At 41.6% G+C, this 23,469-nt stretch overlaps 1 protein-coding gene across 6 annotated transcripts in view; it reads left to right on the plus strand.

The window, feature by feature from the left end:
• UPF2 (UPF2 regulator of nonsense mediated mRNA decay) overlaps nucleotides 1-22,454 on the plus strand; it is a 49,455-nt gene extending 27,001 nt beyond the window's left edge. For 4 of the 6 annotated variants that reach the window (XM_035127570.2, XM_035127571.2, XM_060279493.1 and 1 more), the window contains 12 exons: nucleotides 865-1,050; nucleotides 2,388-2,591; nucleotides 3,068-3,343; nucleotides 4,993-5,176; nucleotides 6,003-6,142; nucleotides 6,589-6,693; nucleotides 8,673-8,771; nucleotides 10,467-10,634; nucleotides 11,899-12,040; nucleotides 12,711-12,831; nucleotides 16,755-16,814; nucleotides 21,203-22,454. In XM_035127570.2, coding sequence (XP_034983461.1) covers nucleotides 865-1,050; nucleotides 2,388-2,591; nucleotides 3,068-3,343; nucleotides 4,993-5,176; nucleotides 6,003-6,142; nucleotides 6,589-6,693; nucleotides 8,673-8,771; nucleotides 10,467-10,634; nucleotides 11,899-12,040; nucleotides 12,711-12,831; nucleotides 16,755-16,788 — 1,659 coding nt within the window. In that variant the 3' untranslated portion in view covers nucleotides 16,789-16,814; nucleotides 21,203-22,454. Of the gene's footprint in view, nucleotides 1-864; nucleotides 1,051-2,387; nucleotides 2,592-3,067; nucleotides 3,344-4,992; nucleotides 5,177-6,002; nucleotides 6,143-6,588; nucleotides 6,694-8,672; nucleotides 8,772-10,466; nucleotides 10,635-11,898; nucleotides 12,041-12,710; nucleotides 12,836-16,754; nucleotides 16,815-21,202 lie in introns of those variants that run through there. The other 2 variants (XM_060279492.1, XM_060279494.1) reach the window with 2 other exon arrangements.
• The last annotated feature ends 1,015 nt before the right edge of the window (nucleotides 22,455-23,469 follow it).

Consider the following 23,469-nt stretch of genomic DNA (forward strand, 5'->3'; position numbering starts at 1 on the left):
TTGCATGCTCAGACACTGGAAATCGCGTCTTCACACGTCCGTAACGCCGGAAACTGCTTCTGCACATGCCCAGGCGCCAAAAACCGCTTCTGTGCAGGTGCGATTTTCAGTCTCTGGGCATGCGCAGAAGCGATTTCCGGCGTCACGCTGCGCCAATCTGGCCCACAAAGGATCTCTGCAGGAGTGATCTGGCCTATGCCCGGTAAGCCTTGCTGACCCCTGGGTTTGAGGATTGAGATTTGTGGCAGTTGCTTACTGACAGGGAGAATTGGCTCCCCCTTTGGTAGCCATCTGAATTTCAGTGGAGAATTATATGCTTAGCTATCTGTGGCCTTGGTGGGTAGAAAGCACAAGGAGCAAGGATATGTGTCTTACCTTCCTACATTATCAAATTATAGTTAAAAATATAGGGCTGCACATTCAGCAATAGTTGTTAGAGGTGCAATGTAGGAAAGCTAAGTAGATTTTAGCTTGTGAGCCATATAATATTTCACAGTATGATTGTCTTGGTAGAAAATAGGTTTTGGCTTTTGCTTTAGCTAGAACAGGCATGATGTCCAACAGGTCGATCGTGATCTACTGGTAGATCACTGGACGTCTGCGGTAGATCACTGGCTCCCCCCAAAGAAGCTGAACAACTGTGGCTCCCCTAAAAAAAAGCTCAACATTTTAGCTCCTCCCTGAAAAACTCAACAACTTTGACCTGAACCCCAGAAAGGGGGTAGATCACTGCCAGTTTTTAACTCTGTGAGTAGATCGCAGTCTCTTGGGAGTTGGCCACCCCTGAGCTAGAAGAACACAACAGATGGTTCTTATGAAAACTTAGTATTTCTGCACAGGGTGATTATTTCTCTTTGTTTCCAGGAACAAATGATGCGAAAGAAACAAGCAATGCACCTGGATGCACGCTATGTCACCATGGTGGAAAATGCCTACTACTACTGCAATCCTCCTCCCGCTGAGAAAACAGTGAAAAAGAAACGCCCTCCTCTCCAGGAGTATATTCGGAAGCTCCTTTATAAGGATCTCTCCAAAGTCACTACTGAGAAGGTGCGTTCTCTTCAATCTTGGTGGGTTTTCCCCAAAACCATTTCCCAGGAATAGAAGAATGGAATTTTATCCTAGAATAACTTCTAAAGCACGAAATCTAAAGTACATAGGATTTTAAATTAATTTTTTTCCTGTTTTAATATTTTTAAAATGAATGAGACAATCAGGGAAGTAAGCTGAAGGATGCTAAAATGAATGGGAAAGTGTAGATCAGAAAGCTAACTGCAAACTAATACACCTGAATATTGTCTTGAATATTAAATTACATTAAAGTACTTAAGTCCTCAGGAGCAATATGTTAAGTATATCATGTAAAGATTTACTTAAAGCAAAGATTCTTGTTGTTGTTGTTGTTGTTTAGTTGTTTAGTCGTGTCCGACTCTTCGTGACCCCATGGACCATAGCAAAGATTCTTACATTTGTTAAGTTTAGCACCTAGACTTTGAAAATAAGCCTCCAAAAACTACTTGTCTATAGCATTCTACAAGCCCGTCTGTTTCTCTGCAGCATACTAATGCATTTTGTGGCACATCTAACAGCATGATAGTTATTAAAAAAACAAATTTTACAAATGTTCTGCCTGTGGAAACATCAGCTTTCCCTCAGGTACTGTTCTGGGGCTTCTCTTGCTCTTCCCCAGGCAAATTTCGGGGGGGGGGGGAGAAGGGGGAAATCCTGTTGTGCAAGCAGAACCCCTTCCACAGGGCTTGCTTCTGGTGGGGTTCTTGATGTGAATCCTCCCTTTACTCTTTTGGGGGTTTACAATGAGTTGTGAGTCCTCATTGAAATAAACAGTAAATTGTAAGAACTCGGGCCAGAAGAAAAACGAATTTCAAATACATCTTCACAAGGTTTTATTTGTGTGATGAAGAGTTCAAATAGGAATCATTCCCAGTATAGTAGGCAAATAAAAATAAATTCCAGTAAAAAATCAATACAAGGCCCTGTTTCGACAATTCTTCGTCAGCAAAGATTCACAGGTCAGAGTGTACCAAGTCTGTTGGTACCAATTTCTCCAATTTCTACTGGGAGTCCTTTCTTGGCTTCAGTCCTTTCTTCAAGGGATGAATGGGAAATCCTTTGTAGCATGACTAAAGACAGCAGTAGCACTTTTATGTGATGGATTCATATGTCGGCTCTGAGTTTTTGTGTGTGTGTGTGTGTGTGTGTGTGTGTGTGTTAAGATAACGGGTCACAATGAACTATGGGTATCCCAAAGTACTTTTTTCTTTGAGGGAGGGGGAGTAATTTTACTTAATAATCAACATATATGTATGTAAAGCATCCAACTTTGTTTTTTTTCTTTTTGAGTTAAGTTTCTTTAAAATCTTGTTCAGGTCCTGAGACAGATGCGCAAATTGCCCTGGCATGACCCTGAAGTGAAAGACTATGTGATATGCTGTATGATCAACATCTGGAATGTGAAATACAATAGTATTCACTGTGTAGCCAACCTTTTAGCAGGACTGGTACTTTACCAAGAGGATGTTGGAATTCATGTTGTGGATGGTGTCCTAGAGGATATTCGGCTAGGAATGGAGGTAAAACACTTTTAAGCTTTTCTATGTGAAATAGAACATAGTACAAAACATTTTAAAAGAAGTTTAGAAATTATGTACTTTAACTTTTTTATAATCATTTGAGGCCCATGGTTGAGGAAGGATGGTAGGAGTTGACATGGTTGTTTTATAGCATCGTTGTCCTTGACATAAATGGCTAGACTGGATTGGTAGTTCTTAGGACAAGTTTTCATTGGTTAACTGATAAAGTATGCATGTGAGATACTGAGGGATGGAGAGGCCTGGATCAAAATTCTCTAATCTGCATGTTTACACTGCACTCCACTAAATTATGCTAATTTATCATGAACAGTAGTGCAGGCAGCCCCACCGTTACCTCCATCTTTACAGCTTTTTGCTTAATCATAGTACATTATGAGGCCTCTGCAGGGTATCGAACTTCATCTAGTGTTTCAGAAGTGTATGTTAACATGTCAGTGGTATTTTGTTTGCTGAAGGTTAATCAGCCAAAATTTAACCAGCGGAGGATCAGCAGTGCCAAGTTCCTGGGTGAACTGTACAATTACAGAATGGTGGAGTCGGCAGTAATATTTCGAACTCTGTACTCCTTTACATCATTTGGTGTGAATTCGGATGGTACATCTAGCCCACTTGATCCTCCAGAACATCTTTTCCGAATTCGACTGGTGTGCACCATCCTTGACACCTGTGGGCAATACTTTGACAGAGGATCCAGCAAACGGAAACTTGATTGCTTCTTGGTCTATTTCCAGGTAGGAACAAGCTTCATCTTTCCCTGTGACCAAATTTGTCTCTTACATATTACTTATTTATTATTTTATTGGAAATAGGCATACCCCTCACAAAGTAACATATAGAAATGAGAGTACTATTAAGATGTATTTGGATGGTCACCAGAAGAATGTTATTTATTAAATTTGTTAGGCGCTTTATCCTGCCCAGGGCAGCCTAAAGCAACTTACAACCAACCAGACAGACAGACACCCCCCCAACCCCCACAACAACAGATACATTAAAGCCAAGAGGAAAAAGAAATATATTGTATTAAAGACATATCATCCACTTCTAAAAGGCCACAGATAATTACAGACCAAAGGCCTAAATATAGAGGAAAGTTTTTGCCTGGTGACTAAAGATTTATAATAATGATGCCAGGCAAGCCTCCCTTCCACAAACAGGGAGCCACTGCAGAAAAGGCCTGTTCTTGTGTTGCCACTCTCTGGACATCTTGTTGAGGGAGGTACTTGAAGAAGGGTCTCAAATGATTATTGCAGGGTCTGGGTCGGTCCACATGTGGAGAGGTGATCCTTGAGGTCTTGTGGCCCTGAACCGTTTAAGGCTTTATAGGTCAAAGCCAGCACTTAGAATTGGGCCCAGAAACTAATAGGCAGACAGTGCAGGTGAGCCAGGATTGGCATTATATGCTCAAACCATATTTCCCCAGTTAGCAACCTTGCCACTGAATTCTGCACCAGCTGAAGCTTCTGAACTGTCTTCAGAGGAAGCCCTATGTATAATGCATAGACAAGAGAAGTTAGACTATCCCTGTCCAGATAGGATCGCAGTTGGGTCACCAGCCCAAAGTAAGAGTTGCAGAATAGTTGAATGAAAAGGGTAGAATGGAGGACAATAAAATTGTGTTAAATCTGACTGACACTAGGTGGAATTTATGCCACATTTGTTCAGCAGTGCAAATTAGGTGAAGAAGGCATGACTGAAGAGTAATCCCAGGATGAAAAGGAGAAGAATTATAAGGACAAAACAAAATCATTGAGAGAGACAAGAGAAGTTAATAAAACAATTAAATGAATTAAATGAAGAAGAAACTGTAGTATCATTCAATCAATAGTTGGCCTGTTTGTGGAAGGGAGGCTTGCCTGGCACCATTACACTGATCTCAAAAACACTGTAAAATGTTATTGAAATGGGAAACGAAAGATGAATCGGTTAAATCAGCAAAGATACACTGGGCTAAAGATTTTGGCCACAATATTCATATGACCCCATGGGAACTACTGTGGAGAGTGAATATGAAATATACAGCCTGTTTTACTTTAAAGGAAAATACATGAAAATTATATGCAGGTGGCGTTTAATGCCAAATAAATTGGTAAAGATTTTTAAGACTATGTCAAATAAATGCTGGAAGTGTAAACATAATGAAGGGACGTTTCTTCATATGTGGCGGACATGTGAAAAAGCTAAAGGCTTTTGGGAAACAATGCATAATAAAATGAAAAAGATATTTAAACTGGTTATTCCTCCAAAGCCTGAAGCTTTTCTCCTAGGGATAATTTAGCCTTGTTCCTTGTTTTAGATTTGTATGTTAAGATCTGAATTACACTACTAGACTAATTCTAGTGGTTGCCTATCTGTTTTGCAATTATCTGTGTCTTTCCAGAGGTATGTTTGGTGGAAGAAAAGCCTGGATGTTTGGACAAAAGATCACCCGTTCCCTATAGACATTGACTATATGATCAGTGATACATTAGAATTATTGAGACCAAAGATAAAACTCTGCAATTCCCTGGAAGAATCTGTTAGGCAGGTACAAGAACTGGAAAGGGAATTTTTAATCAAACTAGGTAAGAATGCTACATCAAGAATGAAAGGAACTGAAATCATTGTTGTCTGTTTCTGCATTTTTTGGCTATACAGTCATACCCCGGGTTACAGACGCTTCAGGTTGCATCTGTTCAGGTTGTGTCCTGCGCCGAACCCGGAAGTACCCGAACGGGTTACTTCCAGGTTTCGGTGCATGTGCAGAAGCGCTAAATCGTGCTTTGCGTAGAATTGCGACCTGTTTGTGCGCAGACATGGCGCTGCGGGTTGAGAACGTGCCTCCCACACGGATCACATTTGCAACCCGAGTGTGTTGTGCTACTGTCCTGTGTGTTGTGCTACTTCTAATGTGCAGAGATCTTTTGTTCCTTTATCTTTCCCAGAAGGACTAAGTGTTCCCTAGAATCAGAATATAACATAAATAATAACCTTGCATTTAATATCAATTCTCACAACCCCTTTTTCTGTTAGATAATGGCATAATTCCTTTGACACGCATTCTACATTTTGATCACATGCTTAGTGCTGGCAACAAAACTATAAAAAGCAATTGAATCAAGTAACAAAAGCCATTATTTTTGTGGTTCTCTGTTAATAAGATAGGGTAAGCATGTATCAAAAGAAAATAGTAATAGTAAAATGGACTGAGAATTGTTGGTAAACTTAGCTTGACCCTTTGCATGTATCTCAAGTAAAACTGCAGTCCTGACCTTAGTTACCTGGGAGTGAGTAGCCACTGATTTCAGTAGTCCTTAAAAGTACGTGTGTGTTGGATCTCAGACATGGTCAGAATTATTTCTAATGCCACTCATTAATAATTCTTATTTCCTTTCTTATTTCCTTTCTTAGGCCTTGTGAATGACAAGGACTCTAAAGAGTCAATTACTGAGGGAGAGACCCTTGAGGAAGATGAGGAGGAAGAAGAAGGTGGAGTCGAGATAGAAGAGCAATCTGGAAATGAAAGTGAAATAAATGAGCCAGAGGAGGAGGTATTCTTTTTCCACCATTAATTTACTTAACTATAATTTGAGGGGATGGGCTGTGTAACTGTTTGCCAATCATAATGAGCAATTACCAGTTGAGGCTCCAAATTTCAAAGACTGAGGTAACCTGATAGTTATTGCACTCAAGGTCCTTCTACTGCCGCAGAGAAGTATGATTTGCCAGACCCCCTTTGAGTCTCTCGGAGCTCTGGTCATTTATTAAGTAGGGTAGAAGTGGGGGTAAATGAGTTTCTGAACTTGAATGAGCATATGCATGCCATGCACAGTGCAACTGGTTCTGAGTGAGCTTCACTCACCATCAACAGGCTAAGCAGAACTAAAATGAACATGGAGGAGAGGTTTCTGAAACAGTGTAAATTTAAGTGCGTGTATATCAATTTCATTAAAACATGGTTTATGATTATGCATTAAAACTCCAGTAAACATTTCAGGAGGGCTCTGATAATGACGACGAAGAGGGAGAAGAGGAGGAAGAAGAAAATACTGATTATCTCACAGACTCTAATAAGGAGAATGAAACTGATGAAGAAAATACTGTATGTATTGCTGTACTATTTATTTATTTAAAACATTTCTTTAAAAGATTCATTAGAAGGTCGATTCATAACAGTAGAAGTGGTCTCAATCCACAGCAAGCCGCATAAGTACTGTAGGCTTGATATTAATGACCAGCAAATGCCTGGATGAACAAATGTCTTTAGCAAGCACCAAAACATCCAAGTTGGTGCTTGCCATATTCCAAAAGCTGAGTTCCACAACAGAAAACACCCTCCCCCCAGATACCGCAAGATGAATTTGAGTAGGCTGACTCATCTGAAGGTCTCTATGAACAGCTACATCTATTGAGAGAAGACGCCAACAACCACCACCTTAAACTTGGCCAGGTGGATTGGCAGCCACTTCAGTTCTTCTTGGAATGGGTAACAATCTCCACACTTCACACTGCATTCTGGAGCAAATTCCAACTTTAAGATGAACATCGCATACCAAAAGCTCTGTGCACACTGCATTCAAGTCACACCACACATCATGGTTTACTGTTTCAGCAGTATTACATGGACAAGAGTCCACAAGCCCAAGCAAAACATTGGACTTGAACTCTTTCCCCCTCTGTTCTCTTACTCTTGAGTTGCCAGAAAAAGGACTTTGGTTGAATTTAGTGTTCATTCATAAAATCTTGCTCAGCATTACATAGAACCAAGAGTTCTCCTTTAAAATGGTGGTTGGTTAGTAAACGAGTCAATTTCAAATCATGGGTTATGAAGCTGGCTTTTTAAACCACTGTTTGTTGTAAGCCAAGATCTTGGCTCTTAGGTGAGTCTAAGCTGAGATTCTTTGAAAGTGAATCTAAACTTGGCAAAACTCCTGTGCACCACAGTGCAGAGAAAAACACAAGCACATAAATTCAAACCAGGTGCATGCAAACCAGGCCATTAAGTACGCAGGTGTTAATATTAATTAGTTTGGATTATCAATTCACACGAATTCATATGAATATCAAGTTACGAAGATGTAACATGTTTGGCTCCAGACTGGATTTATCAGAAACCTACAAAATGCCTACCGTAGAAGTCTTGTGTTATGGAAGAGCATGAATGAAAACAAATAGTACCTCATAGAATTGGTCATATTACCCTTGAACGAAATTTACTGTTGTATTGCCAGCTTTTGTATTGGCAACATCTATGCACAGGATCTGAAGCTAAGACTTTATGAGAACAAATACATAGTGCAGCTCCTTTATTTGTAATTTAAAATAAGGGGCGGCTAAAGAAAACTTGTGCTTCAGCTAACTCAACTTCCGGTATTAGAAACTAATCTGAAAAGTAGCCTTGTTTTCTGAGAGATACAAGTGGTGTCCTGGTGTCCCTTTTATAAAGCAAGCCTATTTCCTCCTCTATCTGAAGCAATGTGTGTGTTGTGGAGAAAACCCAATATGAAACCTACATAACTCAAAGTAAGAATTTAGCATTAAACCTAATAGTTAGAACTAGAAAGCCTTAATTATAGTGAGAGCTTGTAATTGTACGAATTCCCTCTGACCAGTAGTCTGAATGAATTTAAGGCTGTTGACCCATCCAAAAGCCCTGCTTCCTTGTCTTCTGTTTAGCCTCAGTGAGCCAGGCACATACTCCAGCCACCTTCCTATTTTTGCCATCCTCCCAACTTCTTCAGAGTGGCTTGGTTCCAAAGAATACAGCCAGCTGCATGTAGCAGTAAGGAGTGAGCGGAGCACATGCACTTCAGTACATGCCTGAGCTGCATTACATACAAATGCCAGAGCATTAAAACATGGACTATTTTCTACTTCTCTCTACCTTTTTGAAAGCATTTTGTCCTAATGATTGAAATTATCCCACATTTTTATTTTAAAACTTTGCATGACTATTGGTGGCCATATATTGCTTCACAGGCAAGATTCAGCCTGTTGGCCAACCCCAATTGAGGGTTAATTCATGCACATTAATCTAAAGAACATAATAACGTTGTTTCCCTGCCCTCCCTTATTTAACAGGAAGTCATGATTAAAGGAGGTGGACTTAAGCGTGTCCCATGTGCTGAAGATGAAGACTTCATTCAGGCATTGGACAAAATGATGCTTGAAAATTTACAGGTATTAATGGGCTTTTCATTCAGTCACTCTTATTGGTATCCATTATACACAATGACACTTAGCATGGAGGGGTTATTTTACCATTCTTCCTTGTACATCAACCCCCACCCCCCACCCCAGCTTGTGTGCTTATCTTCTCTGATGTGGCTGCAAAGAGGAATTCAGAAGCTACACTCAATATGCCAGCAAGTTTGGAAAACTCAGCAGTGGCCAGAGGGTTGGAGAAGATCAGTCTACATCCCAATCCCAAAGAAAGGCAGTGCCAAAAAATGCTCCAACTACCGCACAATTCCGCTCTTTTCACACACTAGCAAGGTTATGCTTAAAATTCTACAAGGCAGGCTTAAGCAGTATGTGGACAGAGAACTCCCAAAAGTGCAAGCTGGATTTCGAAGGGGCAGACCAAATTGCAAACATGCGCTGGATTATGGAGAAAGCTAGAGAGTTCCAGAAAAACATCTACTTCTGCTTCATTGACGACGCAAAATCATTTCACTGTGTCGACCACAGCAAACTATGGCAAGCTCTTAAAGAAATGGGAGTGCCTGATCACCTCATCTGTCTCCTGAGAAATCTCTATGTGGGACAAGAAGCTACAGTTAGAACTTGTTACGGAATAACTGATTGGTTCAAAATTGGGAAAGGAATACGACAAGGCTGTATATTGTCTCCCTGCTTATTTAACTTATATGCAGAATTCATCATGAGAAAGGCTGGACTGGGTGAATCCCTAGCCAGAATTAAGATTGCCGGAAGAAAATATCAACAACCTCAGATATGCTGATGACACAACCTTGATGGCAGAAAGTGAGGAGGAATTAAAGAATCAAATCCCGGTTCCCCAGATTACGAGTCTACCGCTCTTAACCACTACACCACACTGGCTCTTGATGCTTTTGAATTATGGTGCTGGAGGAGACTCTTGAGAGTCCCATGGACTGCAAGAAGATCAAACCTCTCCATTCTGAAGGAAATCAGCCCTGAGTGCTCACTGGAAGGACAGATCCTGAAACTGAGACTCCAATACTTTGGCCACCTCATGAGAAGAGAAGACTTCCTGGAAAAGACCCTGATGTTGGGAGAGATGGAGGGCACTAGGAGAAGGGGACCAACATGAGTTTGACCAAACTGCGGGAGGCAGTGGAAGACAGGAGTGCCTGCCATGCTCTGGTCCATGGGGTCACGAAGAGTCGGACTAAACGACTAAACAACAACCATAATAATATGATTGTTCGTTGTTAACCATATCCCCAAGTACTTCACTTTTTTTCACTCTTCAAACCACTGACTCTTTCTAAACCCTTCATAAGTTGACTATCCAGGTTTTTTAACTCAACATTTTTGTTTTATCTTTGTTCAATTAAAAACCTGTCAATTTACCAGACTCCATCATTTCTTTCAGTACTGCCGGCTCACTTTCTAGTGGGTTTTCCAATGTTAAAACCACATTGTCAGCATATGCCTTTAATTTATAATTTTGCTGACCCACCTACCATTTCTAATTCCAAACATTTGAACCTGGAAGTAAGGCTGAAAGGCCTAGGTTCTCATTATGACTTATAGGAGCCTTAAAAACCACCTGGTGGTGTGTGAGGCAGCCCTGGAATTAACTTGTTAAGCACAACCCTGCTTGTTTTTCTAAATTAAAGAATAGTATCCTGGTTTTGTCGTTACCTTCCTTTCTTGCCTTTTCAGCAAAGGAGTGGGGAATCGGTGAAAGTGCATCAGTTAGACGTTGCAATTCCTTTGCATCTCAAGAGCCAGCTGAAGAAGGGTCCGCCTCTGGGTGGTGGGGAAGGAGAGTCTGAATCTGGAGACACCATGCCTTTTGTCATGTTAACGCGAAAAGGCAACAAGCAACAGGTGAGGCCTTGTGTACAAGGGAGTTATTTTTGCCCTTTTCAACATTAATTTCATTCATAATTTTTGTCATCCTGTATACTTCACTGACTGCTGTCTTGGGAAATGTGGCTCAGTGACTCTACTACTTGATTTTGGAAAGGGGCTGCATAGTTGTCGTCATCTCCTTTTGAAACTGGTTTGTTTTTGGAGGGCAAATAGGAATGCCAGCTGTGGCTCTCACATGTCTTAGTCAGACTATCATAAGGAACTGAAGCGTCAAATGGACTTTCTGTTTGCCTTCCTTCCTTTGGGAGAACTTTTTTTAAAAAAAATACCATTAATCCTTCCCCATCTCATAAATATGGGCCTAAAGCAAGAAACTACTTCTAAAAAATATATGGAGAGTGATATACGTTTGAATAATTTTTATCTAGCTGTGATTCATGAAAATGGTGAAATTGCTGTTAAAATAGAATAATGTATTCCCAGAATATTTTCACTTTTAAAGGATATCACTTAGCTTAATTATATTACAGCCATTATAGCACAGCAGTAGCCGCATGTTAGACTGGATCAAGAGCTGATGTTAACATGGGATCTGAAACCAAAAACTATGAATCATGAAGCATCTACTTCAAATCTTTCCTCTCCTATGATCTTGCTAGGGGCGCCACTGTCTCTCCTGGGCCGTCCATCTGAGATATGGGAATCATAATGATCTACCTTGCAGGATAGTTGTAAGGAATAGAACAAATGAATGTCTGTGAAAGGCTCTGAGTACATTCCAAAGCTCTGTGTGAATGCTTGGCATGATAATGTACAAAATACTTTAAAGTAGCAAAGTTCTGTAGCTAATGGCACATTTCTTTCCTAAGTATTCACCTTTTCATTTTAGAAGTTCTGTTCTGTTGAAATCTGTGGGATTAGCTCGGTGTTTTGTCAGCTTTAACCTGATTGACATTCCACTGTTCACTCAAAACCCACTTCTGGAAATAGTTTGGACTTACAGAGTTTGCAAGTATTGGTGCAAATAAAAACCAGCAACATTTGTGCACTTTTCTTCCATCTAGAACATGTTAAGTCATACATTTGTTCCTTTCATTGAGCTTACATATAAGACACCACATGAAATAAATTGTACAAAAAATCTTCCTCATAACCATACAATGGTACAATAAATATCTACAGTAACTTTTAAAATGCAGCCAGGATAAAAATGCAAATGCAATATGCAAGCAATAAAACAATAAGCACAAGTTCTCAGAGGTGTCTTATCTGTTTTTAGTTTAAGATCCTAAATGTGCCAATGTCATCTCAATTGGCTGCAAATCACTGGAATCAACAACAAGCCGAGCAAGAGGAGAGGATGAGAATGAAAAAATTGACATTGGATATCAATGAACGGCAGGAACAAGAGGACTATCAAGGTATGAGTTACTCTTCCAAAGGGCCTTCATATAGATGAGGTTATTGCTGAGGTTCAACCTTCTACCACATAGCACCATTTGACTGGTTTTGTGTGGACCTGCTCCAGATTCCTGCGAAGGAATTGACAGATCCTGTATTCTCTTGACTACCAAATTAAACAATATTAAACAATATTAAAAGATTCAATCTTTCGAATAAGTGTCAATTAAATAGACATTTGTCATCATTTGAAGTGGCTTTTTCACCCAACCTGTATGGCTGGTTGCCTGGTTTTGCCTTTAAAAATGTATTTTGTCAAAAATAGGAAAATTGTGATAAATGTGTTCCATTGATTGTTCATGTATTTCAGCTGCATCATGGTCTAACTCTTTCACAAAAGAACATTTCCCAGGATTCTTTCATTGAAAGATTAAAAAATTGAGAGCCATCCCTGGAACTCCTTTGATTTTGCAATGAAGCTACACCAGGCAGCCCCAGACTGCGGCCCTCCGGGTGTTTTGGCCTACAACTCCCATGATCCCTAGCTAACAGGACCAGTGCTTAGGGATGATGGGAATTGTAGTCCAAAACATCTGGAGGGCCGAAGTTTGGGGTTGCCTGAGCCATATCCTCTGCTGCCTTCTTTACTTTTAAAATTTTTATCTATATATGTGTATCTTTAATATGCAGAGATGATGCAATCCTTGGCTCAGCGGCCAGCTCCAGCAAATACCAACAGGGAACGGCGGCCTCGTTATCAGCATCCAAAGGGAGCACCTAATGCCGATCTAATCTTTAAAACTGGCGGAAGGTAGGTATTCTAGAAACAGGGTGATTATTGCATTGTTTTCAACTTCCTGCAGCTTTCACTATTTCAAGCATAAAAAAACCCCTTAGGATAGAAGTGATAATATCCTAAGGTAAGAGGGAATTCTTTCAGGGGTTAAGTGCTTCATGTCTCTGCTTAGAATCTTGGGGTGATAGGAACACCGCCTTGTTGTCATTGGTTACAGCAAACTACATTCTAAATAGATCGTATACCTCTGTAACTAACACTACTCCTTATAAGTTGCTTCATGGTGTAAAACCCAAGTTAGGACATTTGCGTGTGTTTGGATGTAAATGTTTTGTGCATGTTCAAGCACAATCTTCAAGGGGTTAGAATGTAAATTTATTGGTTATGATTCTCAAACAAAAGGGTATAGACTGGGTCTCTAAAAAGCAAAAGTGCAATAGTGAGTAGAGATGTCATGTTTCATGAGCGTAAGCACAAGGTAGACAAAATACTTCTGAAGTGTGTCTTCAAGTCAGAGATTATCTCAAAGTGAGACACAGAAACAAACTGAAAAATCACACAGGAAGTTAAGAGACAAACAGCAATGAGTGGAGAAACTTTTCAGGATAGAGAAACTGATGTTAAGGTAGAACTTGAAACAGTGAGTACTCCTATTTTAAAACGTTCAGAAAGAGAGAGGAGAGCACCTGTACATTATCGGAGTGAATTTCAAAATTATCAGACTACACATAAAACAGTGATGGCCAAACTCTACCCACCAGTTGTTTTGGGACTACAATTCCCATCATCCCTGACCACTGGTCCTGTTAGCTAGGGATGATGGAAGTTGTAGTCCAGAAACAGCTGTAGGGCCAAATTTGGCCATCACTGACATAAAGCAATGAAAGTAAGTTAAGAACCAGAATGTTTTGAAGAAATTGATGATATGGAACCAAAATTAGCGAAGTGTTGGTTTAATGCTATGTCTGAGGTAATGGAAGTAATGCATAAAAATGAAACTTGGGAACTTGTACCTTTACCTGAAGGGAGAAAACCCATCAGTTCCAAATGGGTATTTAAAATTAAAAGAAATGAACAAGGTCAAGCAGAGAGATTTAGAGCTAGATTGGTTGCAAGGGGATTTGCACAAAAATACAATGAAGACTATGAATCAATTTTTGCTCCAGTAACAAAATATTCAAGTGTTAGGCTACTGTTGAAAATAGCAGCAGAAAATAAAATGAAAGTTTCACATTTTGATATTAAAACTGCATTTTTATATGGTGAACTTGAAGAAGAAATATACATTATTCAACCGCAGGGTTTTGTGAAAGATCCAAGTCTGGTAAGCAAAGTAAAAAAGTTCATTTATGGTTTAAAACAGGCAGCTAGATGTTGGAACAAGAAATTAGACAGTGTGTTGAAAATTTTTGTATTTGAGCAGAGCAAAGCTGATCAATGTCTGTACACTGATAATGATGGAATTGCTTATTTGGTGGTTTATGTTAATGATCTTTTATTGATTTATAATTCAGATAAGTAGAAAAACAAGTTTGAAAAAAGGTTTGAAAGCACATTTTGAAATTAAAAATTTAGGAGCAGTGAAGAATTACTTAGACATGCAAAAGAGATGAATCAGGCTCTTTTTTTATTAGCCAAAGTAGTAAAATTCAAGCTCTGCTAGAGTCAAATGGCTTGGATGATTGTAATCCAGTTGCTACTCCAGTGACTCTAGAATATCAAGAACAAGATGATGAAAAAGTATTTGAGGATATTGACAAATATAGAAGTGTAATTGGAAGTTACGGGGAACGGGGGACTGTATTGTCATATAAGTGCCATTATAGCTTCAAGGTGCTACAGGTTTTTTGAGGTGGGGTAGAGATTGCTCCTTAGATGCGCCTCTTTTTTTTCCATCTCTGGTGTAGAAAGCATATCCCATGCATAATAATAATATTATTATTATTATTATTATTTATACCCTGTCCATCTGGCTGGGTTTCCCCAGCCACATCTACTTCTCTAAGGGTTCTGTAAAAAAAAGGATTGAGAGTTTATAACTTAAGATGCTTAACTTGTCTTTCCTGTTGCAGAATTTACCTAACTCAAATCAAAATGCTTTAATAATACTGCCATCTCTACAATTTTTGTATGTTTGTTTATATGTCTTTGGCTCTTCCTTCCTCTCAGCAATCCTATCTAGAGGTCCCTTCATGGCAGGGTTGAGCACCCTATGTCCCCCCCCCCTCGATCTTTCTGGCTTCCAGCTCTCATCAGCCTCAGCCAGCATGGGGCCATGGGAGTTATCACCCAGCACCTCTGGATGCTCACAGGTGGCACCACCCACTCAGCTTTATGGCTCTTCTTGACAGCCCTTATTTCTTTCTGGCATAATGCTCACCAGATGGAAAACTGTTGGAACAAACAGAATACCTAAAACTAGATTTGAGGGGCTAGCAGTGTTTCTCAAACATGGGTCTCCACTGTTGTTGGACTACAGCTCCCATCATCCCTGACCACTGGTCCTGCTAGCTAGGGGTGATGGGAGTTGTAGTCCAGCAACAGGTGGAGACCCAAGCTTGAGAAACACTGGGTATTAGGATAGGAATAAAATAAAATAGATATTTTAATTACTGAAACTTGCCCATCTAGCTAGGCAAACTTACAATACCACGTTAAACAGAGAGCCTCCAGCACATGTCATGCAGACTGCTGGTCTCCCCGTGGCCAACAAGGGGGAAGAAGAAATCCAACTAGAGTTGGCTATTAAGAAGAGAACAAAGCAACTCCTTCAGGAACACACAGCTAATGAGTTACAAGCTTTTAAAGCTCATACCAAAATATAAACTTAGTTGGTCTTTAAGGTGCTACTGAAGGAATTTTTTTATTAAGCTTTTAACTGTTTTTGCATGGCAAGGACCTGCTGTATATGCCCTACCCACACCCCCTCCTTGATGCATACAAAACAGAATTTCAGCTCCCAGCAGGAGGCTTGCTGTTGCCCAAAACTCTGTAAAACAAAGAGAGTGGTTATTTAATTGGCAATATCTTTTGAACAGGCACGAGAAAACTCTTAAGATCCAGAGAGGTAGTCTAGTTTCTACTTTTCTGAGAGAATTGCCCTTGTTGGGGGAGAAAAGGTTCCCATATATACCCTGGACATTTATGATATCCAGATGTCTGATTCTAGCATACAGGCAATCCTAACCTTAGCTGATAGATAGGGAGTTTGAGGACATTGTTGTTAAACTTATTCAAGATACCCATCAAAATGGAAATCCAGTTCTTTTTTTCTATCTTTTTATATCAGTTTGTCTGTGCTGCTGTTAGTGGTGGAAGGAAACTGAAATGGCGACTTATCCAATGACATTTGAACTGGGAGTTTCCTGGTTTTCACACTTAGCCTTAGCAGCAGCATGCACCATTTACCGCTTTCTGTTCACTTCCGTTCTTTCTCTTGAATTAGTCCCTTTGCCCAGCAACTCCTGTCCAGAGGAGCAGCGATAGCTGTTACAGGGCTCAATTCAGGTCACCTCGGGGGTTATTCCTTACCAGTTTCTGTACTGGGGGGGTGGGGGGCGGGATGAAATCACATTAATGTCTCTAAAAATATGCAATGTCTGTTTTACTTCATGATCATGATTGTGAATCCATTGCCTAACCATAGTCATTATCTATGGTGTAACAGAGCAGTTGCAGTGTAAAATTACAGCGAGTGGGGATTTGGAAGTTAAAATTAACCTTTGTGCCTCTTGTATTTCCACTTATGAAAAAGGTACTACTTTGAGCCTCAAAAAAGATGAAATAGGATAACTTTAAGTTGGTTGGTAGACTCTTGGCTGAAGAGCAGAGTATAAAATGCTTTAACTAAATAAGTATATTGCAGAAGAATGCAGTTCATAAAGAAACTAGAGCACTTCTCAATTTCATTATCATTCCTATTTTTTTAATATGATCAGGCGAGAGAGAGGGAACAGACAGCGCCGAAGCTGAGATTAGTCACGGAAACAGAAAGAAAAGTGAGTTTTGGGGGAGGAGGGTTCCAGGCATAGGTCCAGTTCCCATTTCACATGAAACCATTTAATGTGAAAGAGCAGCATGTTGGTGCACACTGCTCAAAAGTTCCTGCTGTGCTGCATATCTGCCCTGCTCATGCCATGCCATGAATGCAACAAGCCAGTACGGCCCATTGTTTTGTCTGAACCTAGGGTTGTGGTTTATTTCTTCCAACCAACCATGAACAGTAACCACAGTTAGTTTGTGGTGGGCGGCCGGGCGGGGACGACGACGACGACCAACCACAAGTCCAGATTTGAATAACATGACTAACCAGTCTTGGCCTTGCTTGATTGATAGCTTACCAGGAGCAAGGGGCATGTGCTGTAGGAGGTTTTGAGCAGCATGCACTAGCATGTTTCTTGTTGACATTAAACCATAGCACTACGGTTTAATATGCCATAGAGCATAAAAGGTTACTCTAGGAGTCAACATGGCATTTTAAGGTAAGGGATAATAATAATAATAATTTATTTATACCCCGCCCATCTGGCCGGGTTCCCCCAGCCACTCTGGGCGGCTTCCAACAAAACATTAAAATACAGAAATCCATCAAACATTAAAAGCTTCCCAAAACAGGGCTGCCTTGAGATGCCTTCTAAAGGTCTGGTAATTGTTGTTCTCTTTGACCTCTGGTAATAGGGCATTCCACAGGGTGGGTGCCACTACCGAGAAGGCCCTCTGCCTGGTTCCCTGTAACTTGGCTTCTCATAGCGAGGGAGCTGCCAGAAGACCCTCAACGCTGGACCTCAGTGTCCGGGCAGAACAATGGAGGTGGAGACGCTCCTTCAGGTATACTGGACCGAGGCTGTTTAGGGCTTTAAAGGTCAACACCAACATTTGAATTGTGCTCGGAAACGTACTGGGAGCCAATGTAGGTCTTTCAGGACCAGTGTTATGTGGTCTCGGCGGCCGCTTCCAGTCACCAGTCTAGCTGCCGCATTCTGGGTTAGTTGTAGTTTCCGGGTCACCTTCAAAGGTAGCCCCACGTAGAGTGCATTGCAGTAGTCCAAGCGAGAGATAACTAATGTATGCACCACTCTGGCGAGACAGTCTGCAGGCAGGTAGGGACTTAGCCTGCGTACCAGATGGAGCTGATAGACAGCTGCCCTGGACACAGAATTGACCTGTGCCTCCATGGACAGCTGTGAGTCCAAAATGACTCCCAGGCTGCGCACCTGGTCCTTCAGGGGCACAGTTACCCCATTCAGGACCAAGGAATCCTCCACACCTGCCCGCCTCCTGTCCCCCACAAACAGTACTTCTGTCTTGTCAGGATTCAATCTCAATCTGTTAGCTGCCATCCATCCTCCAACCGCCTCCAGACACTCATATAGGACCTTCACCGCCTTCACTGGTTCTGATTTGAAAGAGAGGTAGAGCTGGGTATCATCCGCATACTGATGAATACCCAGCCCAAACCCCCTGATGATCTCTCCCAGCGGCTGCATATAGATGTTAACAAGCATGGGGGAGAGGACGGAACCCTGAGGCACCCTGCAAGTGAGTCCTTAGGGGTCTGAACACTCATCCCCCCCCACCACTTTCTGAACACAGCCCAGGAGGAAGGAGCGGAACCACTGTATGACTGTGCCCCTAGCTCCCAAGCCCTCTAGATGGTCCAGAAGGATGTTATGGTCGATGGTGTCAAAAGCCGCTGAGAGATCCAGCAGAACTAGGAAACAGCTCTCACCTTTGTCTCTAGCCTGCCGGAGATCATCAACCAGTGCGACCAAGGCAGTTTCAGTCCCATGATGAGGCCTGAATCCCGACTGGAAGGGATCCAAATGTTCCGCTTCTTCCAGGCGTGCCTGAAGTTGTTCAGCAACCACTCGCTCAATCACCTTGCCCAGGAATGGAAATTTTGAGACTGGACGATAGTTGGCCATATTGGCTGCATCTAAAGATGGTTTTTTAAAGAAGTGGTTTAATAACCACCTCTTTCAGTGGGTCTGGGAAGGCTCCCTCACACAGAGAAGAATTCATCAACCCACGAAGCCCATCGCCCAGCCCTTCCCGGCTAGCTTTTATTAGCCAGGATGGGCAAGGGTCAAGGAGACAGGTGGTTGGTTTCACTCGTCCAAGCAGCCTGTCCACATCCTCGGAGGTAACAGATTGGAATTGATCCCACACAACTTGACTAGACAGGACTCTTAGCACTCCCCTGCCCCGGCCCTGCTCCCACAGTGGAGTCTACCTCTTCCCGAATCTGAGCAACTTTATCTGCAAAAAACTTTGCAAAAGCATTGCAGGAGATCATGTGCAGGAGATCCGGATGGAGCAGGTGGTTCCGCTAAATTGCTGTTTTCTGCAGATGCGATAGAAACGGTGAAGAAGGTCCTCTTTGCTGTCGCCATTGCCACTTGGTAGGCTCGAAGTTGAGCTCTAGCCCGTGTCCGGTCTGATTCAGAATGAGTTTTTCGCCACCGGTGCTCTAGCTGTCTCAACAACTGTTTCATCACCCTCAGCTCTGGGGAAAACCACGAGGCTGTCCGGGCTCCGTGCAATCGGAGAGGGCGCTTCGCAGCCAGACAGTAAAAAGCCCTGGTTAACTCCGCATTCCAGCGGGCCACCAGGGAAGCAGCTGAAAGGCCATCAACATGGGATAAAACATCCCCTACCACTCTCTGGAAGCCAATTGGATCCATTAAGTAGTGGGGGCGGACCATCCAAATCAGTCCCACCTCCCTGCAGAGGGGAAGGGTCGCGGAGAAGTCCAGTTGCACCAGGAAGTGATCTGACCATGACACTTCTTTTGTTTCACTTTTACTTAATGTCAGATCACCAACACCCATAGAGGTAAACACCAGGTCCAAGGCATGTCCGCGGCTATGAGTTGGGCCACACTTATTCAGGGACAGCCCCATGGAGGCCATGCTTTCCACGAAGTCCCAAGTGGCTCCTTGTAAGGTCGTGCAGCGGGGAGGTCGGTACACGAAAAGGAATCCTGTACTGCCCCTATTGCCCAACTTCCAGAACATGCACGCAGAAAACTCGGTCTTACCAATAGGACCCCTGGTGCAAACTGATGACTTCCTAAAAATCACTGCAACCCCCCCTCCCCACCCAGATGGCCTGGGTTGCTGTGCTTAAGAGAAACCTGGTGGACAAGCAGCAGCAAGGACAGGCCCATCCGCTTCATCCAACCAGGTCTCTGTCACACATGCCAGGTCAAATCCTCCATCCACAATCAGGTTGTGAATGACAGTGGTCTTATTCATCATTTACCTGGTATTGCACAGCAGCACCTTCAGGTCATGTGGGTATCCCTTGCCGATTCCAGTATCCATCCGGTCAGGACCAGACCCGGAGGCAGAGATAGTCCTCAAACAATGACTAAACCTGCCTCCTCGGTAATGACATGGTCTGGTCTTAGCGTAACTCCTCCTCCTACCCGTGACCACTGAGATCGGTTGTCCCAGTGCATCCCCCCCCCCTGTGGAATCTGCCCCAGCCATTTTGCTGGCTGGGACAGGCAGAGAGGCTATAGTAGACCACCCAAGACACCAAAAATAATTAGTTCACCCATATACCTTTTTCAAAATATGTAGGTCTAGGTTTGAACTTCATATTTGAAAGATCAACTCCGATTCAGCTTTGAGTGTAAGATATACTTGGAGGAAAAAAATGTGACTTGGGAACAACAACATTTGAGCCTTGGATTCTAATGGTGGAAGTCAACTTTGCAGCTTGTCAGATGAGAAATTCTCCCCCCTCCTGCCTATGTATGCTGTTCTGAGGGAGCTCCCAACCCCATGTCAATTTCAGAAGGAGGGAGCTCTTGTGCAGGACTTCCACTGATGGGACTGGTTAGCTGACTTCTGCCCTAAGGACTGAATCAGTGAACTGAGGGTTAGGGTGGATTTTATACATGGCACACTTAACACAGTCTTGTTCTGTTATTTTAAAAAATGGGACTGCAAAAAAAAAAGACCCATGGAGGGTGGGTCAAATCCAGCTCCCCACCTCTGACATAGATTGTGGAGTGATGAGGAAGAAAAATTGTCAGGCTGCACATGCCTAAGAATGTCATTAGATCCCAGTCCTTGAAGCACCTTGCATAGATGGTTAATTTCATTGTAGTCAGTTCTGAGTCAGTTTACTACACTGTAAAATAAATAAATAAATAAATAATAAATTACTGCATTGAGAAGCTGTATTCTGCCCCATGTATAAATTATGCAATTTGCAACATTTATCCTGTTTCTTTTAGTCACAGAGTCTTAGTCAGAGAAGCTCCAGCCTGACCACTTGAAATTTTATTGAGCTCCTCTTCTGGGCTTCTGATATTTTCACTGGAAGTTCTTTGTTGTTGATAAATATTTCCTTTGTCTTTTCTCTTCTTTGTTAGGAGACGTTGATCCAGCAGTAAGCGTCATTTCATTAGGTCCTGTATCTCCAATGTTGTGGATTAGTGGAGTCCTCCAGCAATTAAACGAGAGCAGCGGACACATCGGAGCATGTCGGTCTAGAGAGTTCAGAATCGAAAATCTGGGACAGGCTGGAGCCATAGAGCAGATACACCAGCCTCCACTAAAAACAGAAATAGCGGAAGCTCCCAGTCACAGCCTACCAAACAAACAAAAAGCATCTTGTTATGGAACCATGTGAGGATTAATCTTCTCATGAGAATGGAAGCAAATAAATGAGATGGTTAACTTTACCAGTGAGCAATTCAGTTACAACAAAGCGCAACTTAAATAAGATGGATTACGCTGGAATGGAGACGGTATTGATGGCGAAGTATGGGGGAAAGCAAACCTAATAGGAGTGGCATTTTCTCTGAATTGGGCATGTCATGTCAGGAGAATATTAATCTGGGGCTCCAGTCTGCATTAGAGAAGTGGTAGAGCAAGAGGTAATTATCGTATAGTAAACCCCAACATGCAGGGTAAAATAGACATCTGATTTACCCAAACACCAGATATTCCACGAGAAAGATGATTTTGTTTCAAGGGGGAAACCCTTTCTCTGCATGTGTTGCGGGAGGGGGAAAGTGATGAAGGGAGCAGATCCAGGGAAGTGGGATGGTCTACTGAAGGTCAGAGTGGATGGGAAGGTAGAGAGCATTGACCCAAAGTTGCTTCAAACAGCCTGAGAACGGATCTAGAGGAGCTCGTTAAAGCACCATTGAATACCAAAATGTGCCAGTCAGCATGACAGACAGATGCCGAGAAGTGGAGTTGAACGTTCTGTTGACTTTCATGGGTTGATAAGCCTCTGTGTCTATATTTTAAAACACAATGAAAAATTAGCTGGCAACAAGTAGAATTTTTATTTTTCTAAATGGAAATGAGGTTTCTGGGTCAGTTTCTGACAATCTTGTTTGTTAGTATAGTTCTGGGGATTTTTTTGTTTGTTTGTTTGCTTTCACGTAGGTCTAGTACATTCAGTTAAAGAGCACATCTGTATGCTAATAATTCTGAACTATTTTAAAATTCTTTTTACCTCTGTTGAGTTCTGCATGTAGAATTTAAAACGAAACTTGTACAACTTGTTACATTTCACACTTGCGTACACACAGTCAGAAATGCCGCCCGATCTTCACCAGCTTCAGAAAACTGATCTTTGCCGATGCTGCAATAAAGTGTTGTAATTTAGAATTGGGGTGGTGTTTTTTGTCTTTGTGTTCCATTTTATGACTGGTGCTTTAGTATCTGGTTCATCGTTGAAAGATTTTTACAGGAAATCAATGTGCATCTCCATCCCCTTCAACGTGAAAAGCCAGCTAGCAGCTGCAGATTTCTGAATTCCCTCCTTTTGCACAATTCCCATCTTAGGGGTTTGGGGATAGTTCTATCTTCTCTAGATGGTACACAGGACCATTAATATGGATTAATGCCCCCAATTCTGCTACTGGAGAGCTGTCTTTATCTTAAAACATAGCAGAACCTATTGGGTAGGTTTGCAATTAATAGTTTCTGCCCCTGCTTGAATTTACTTTGCACTGTATTTTGATTACCTTCTTTGCTGAAACTGATTCGGCTGTTTAACAATGTATTTCTCAATTTAGAAAATGTTCCTGAAATTGTGTGGTAGCATTGGCTGGAACTGAAGATGTTCAAATCACTTAGAACAGGGGTAGGCAACCTAAAGCCTGTGGGCTGGATGCGGCCCAATCGCCTTGTCAAACCAGCCCGCAGGCGGTCTGGCAATCAACGGGTTTTTACATGAGTAGAATGTGTGCTTTTATTTAAAATGCATCTCTGGGTTATTTGTGGGGCATACCGTAAGTGATAGAAGCTCAAACTACAGGTGAAACTCAGAAAATTAGAATATCGTCAAAAAGTGCATTTATTTCAGAAATGCAACTTAAAAGGTGAAACCAATATATGAGAAAGATGCATGACATGCAAAGCAAGATATGTCAAACCTTTATTTGTTGTAATAGTAATTATTTGCCGTTAGGCGGGTCAATTATAAATGGAATGTAATTAATGAAATGTAATAGTGATATTTATTTTTGTTTATTTTTGTATTATTGTACCTATTTGTTTTATTGTGGAATTTCCAAAAGAAAGCATTTGTAAAAAATTTTTTTAAAAAAGTTGCATTACTGAAATAAATGCATTTTTGACGATATTCTAATTTTTCGAGTTTCACCTGTAAGTGATAGAA

This window comes from Zootoca vivipara, chromosome 10, assembly GCF_963506605.1.
Source record: "Zootoca vivipara chromosome 10, rZooViv1.1, whole genome shotgun sequence".
Lineage (NCBI taxonomy): Eukaryota > Metazoa > Chordata > Lepidosauria > Squamata > Lacertidae > Zootoca > Zootoca vivipara.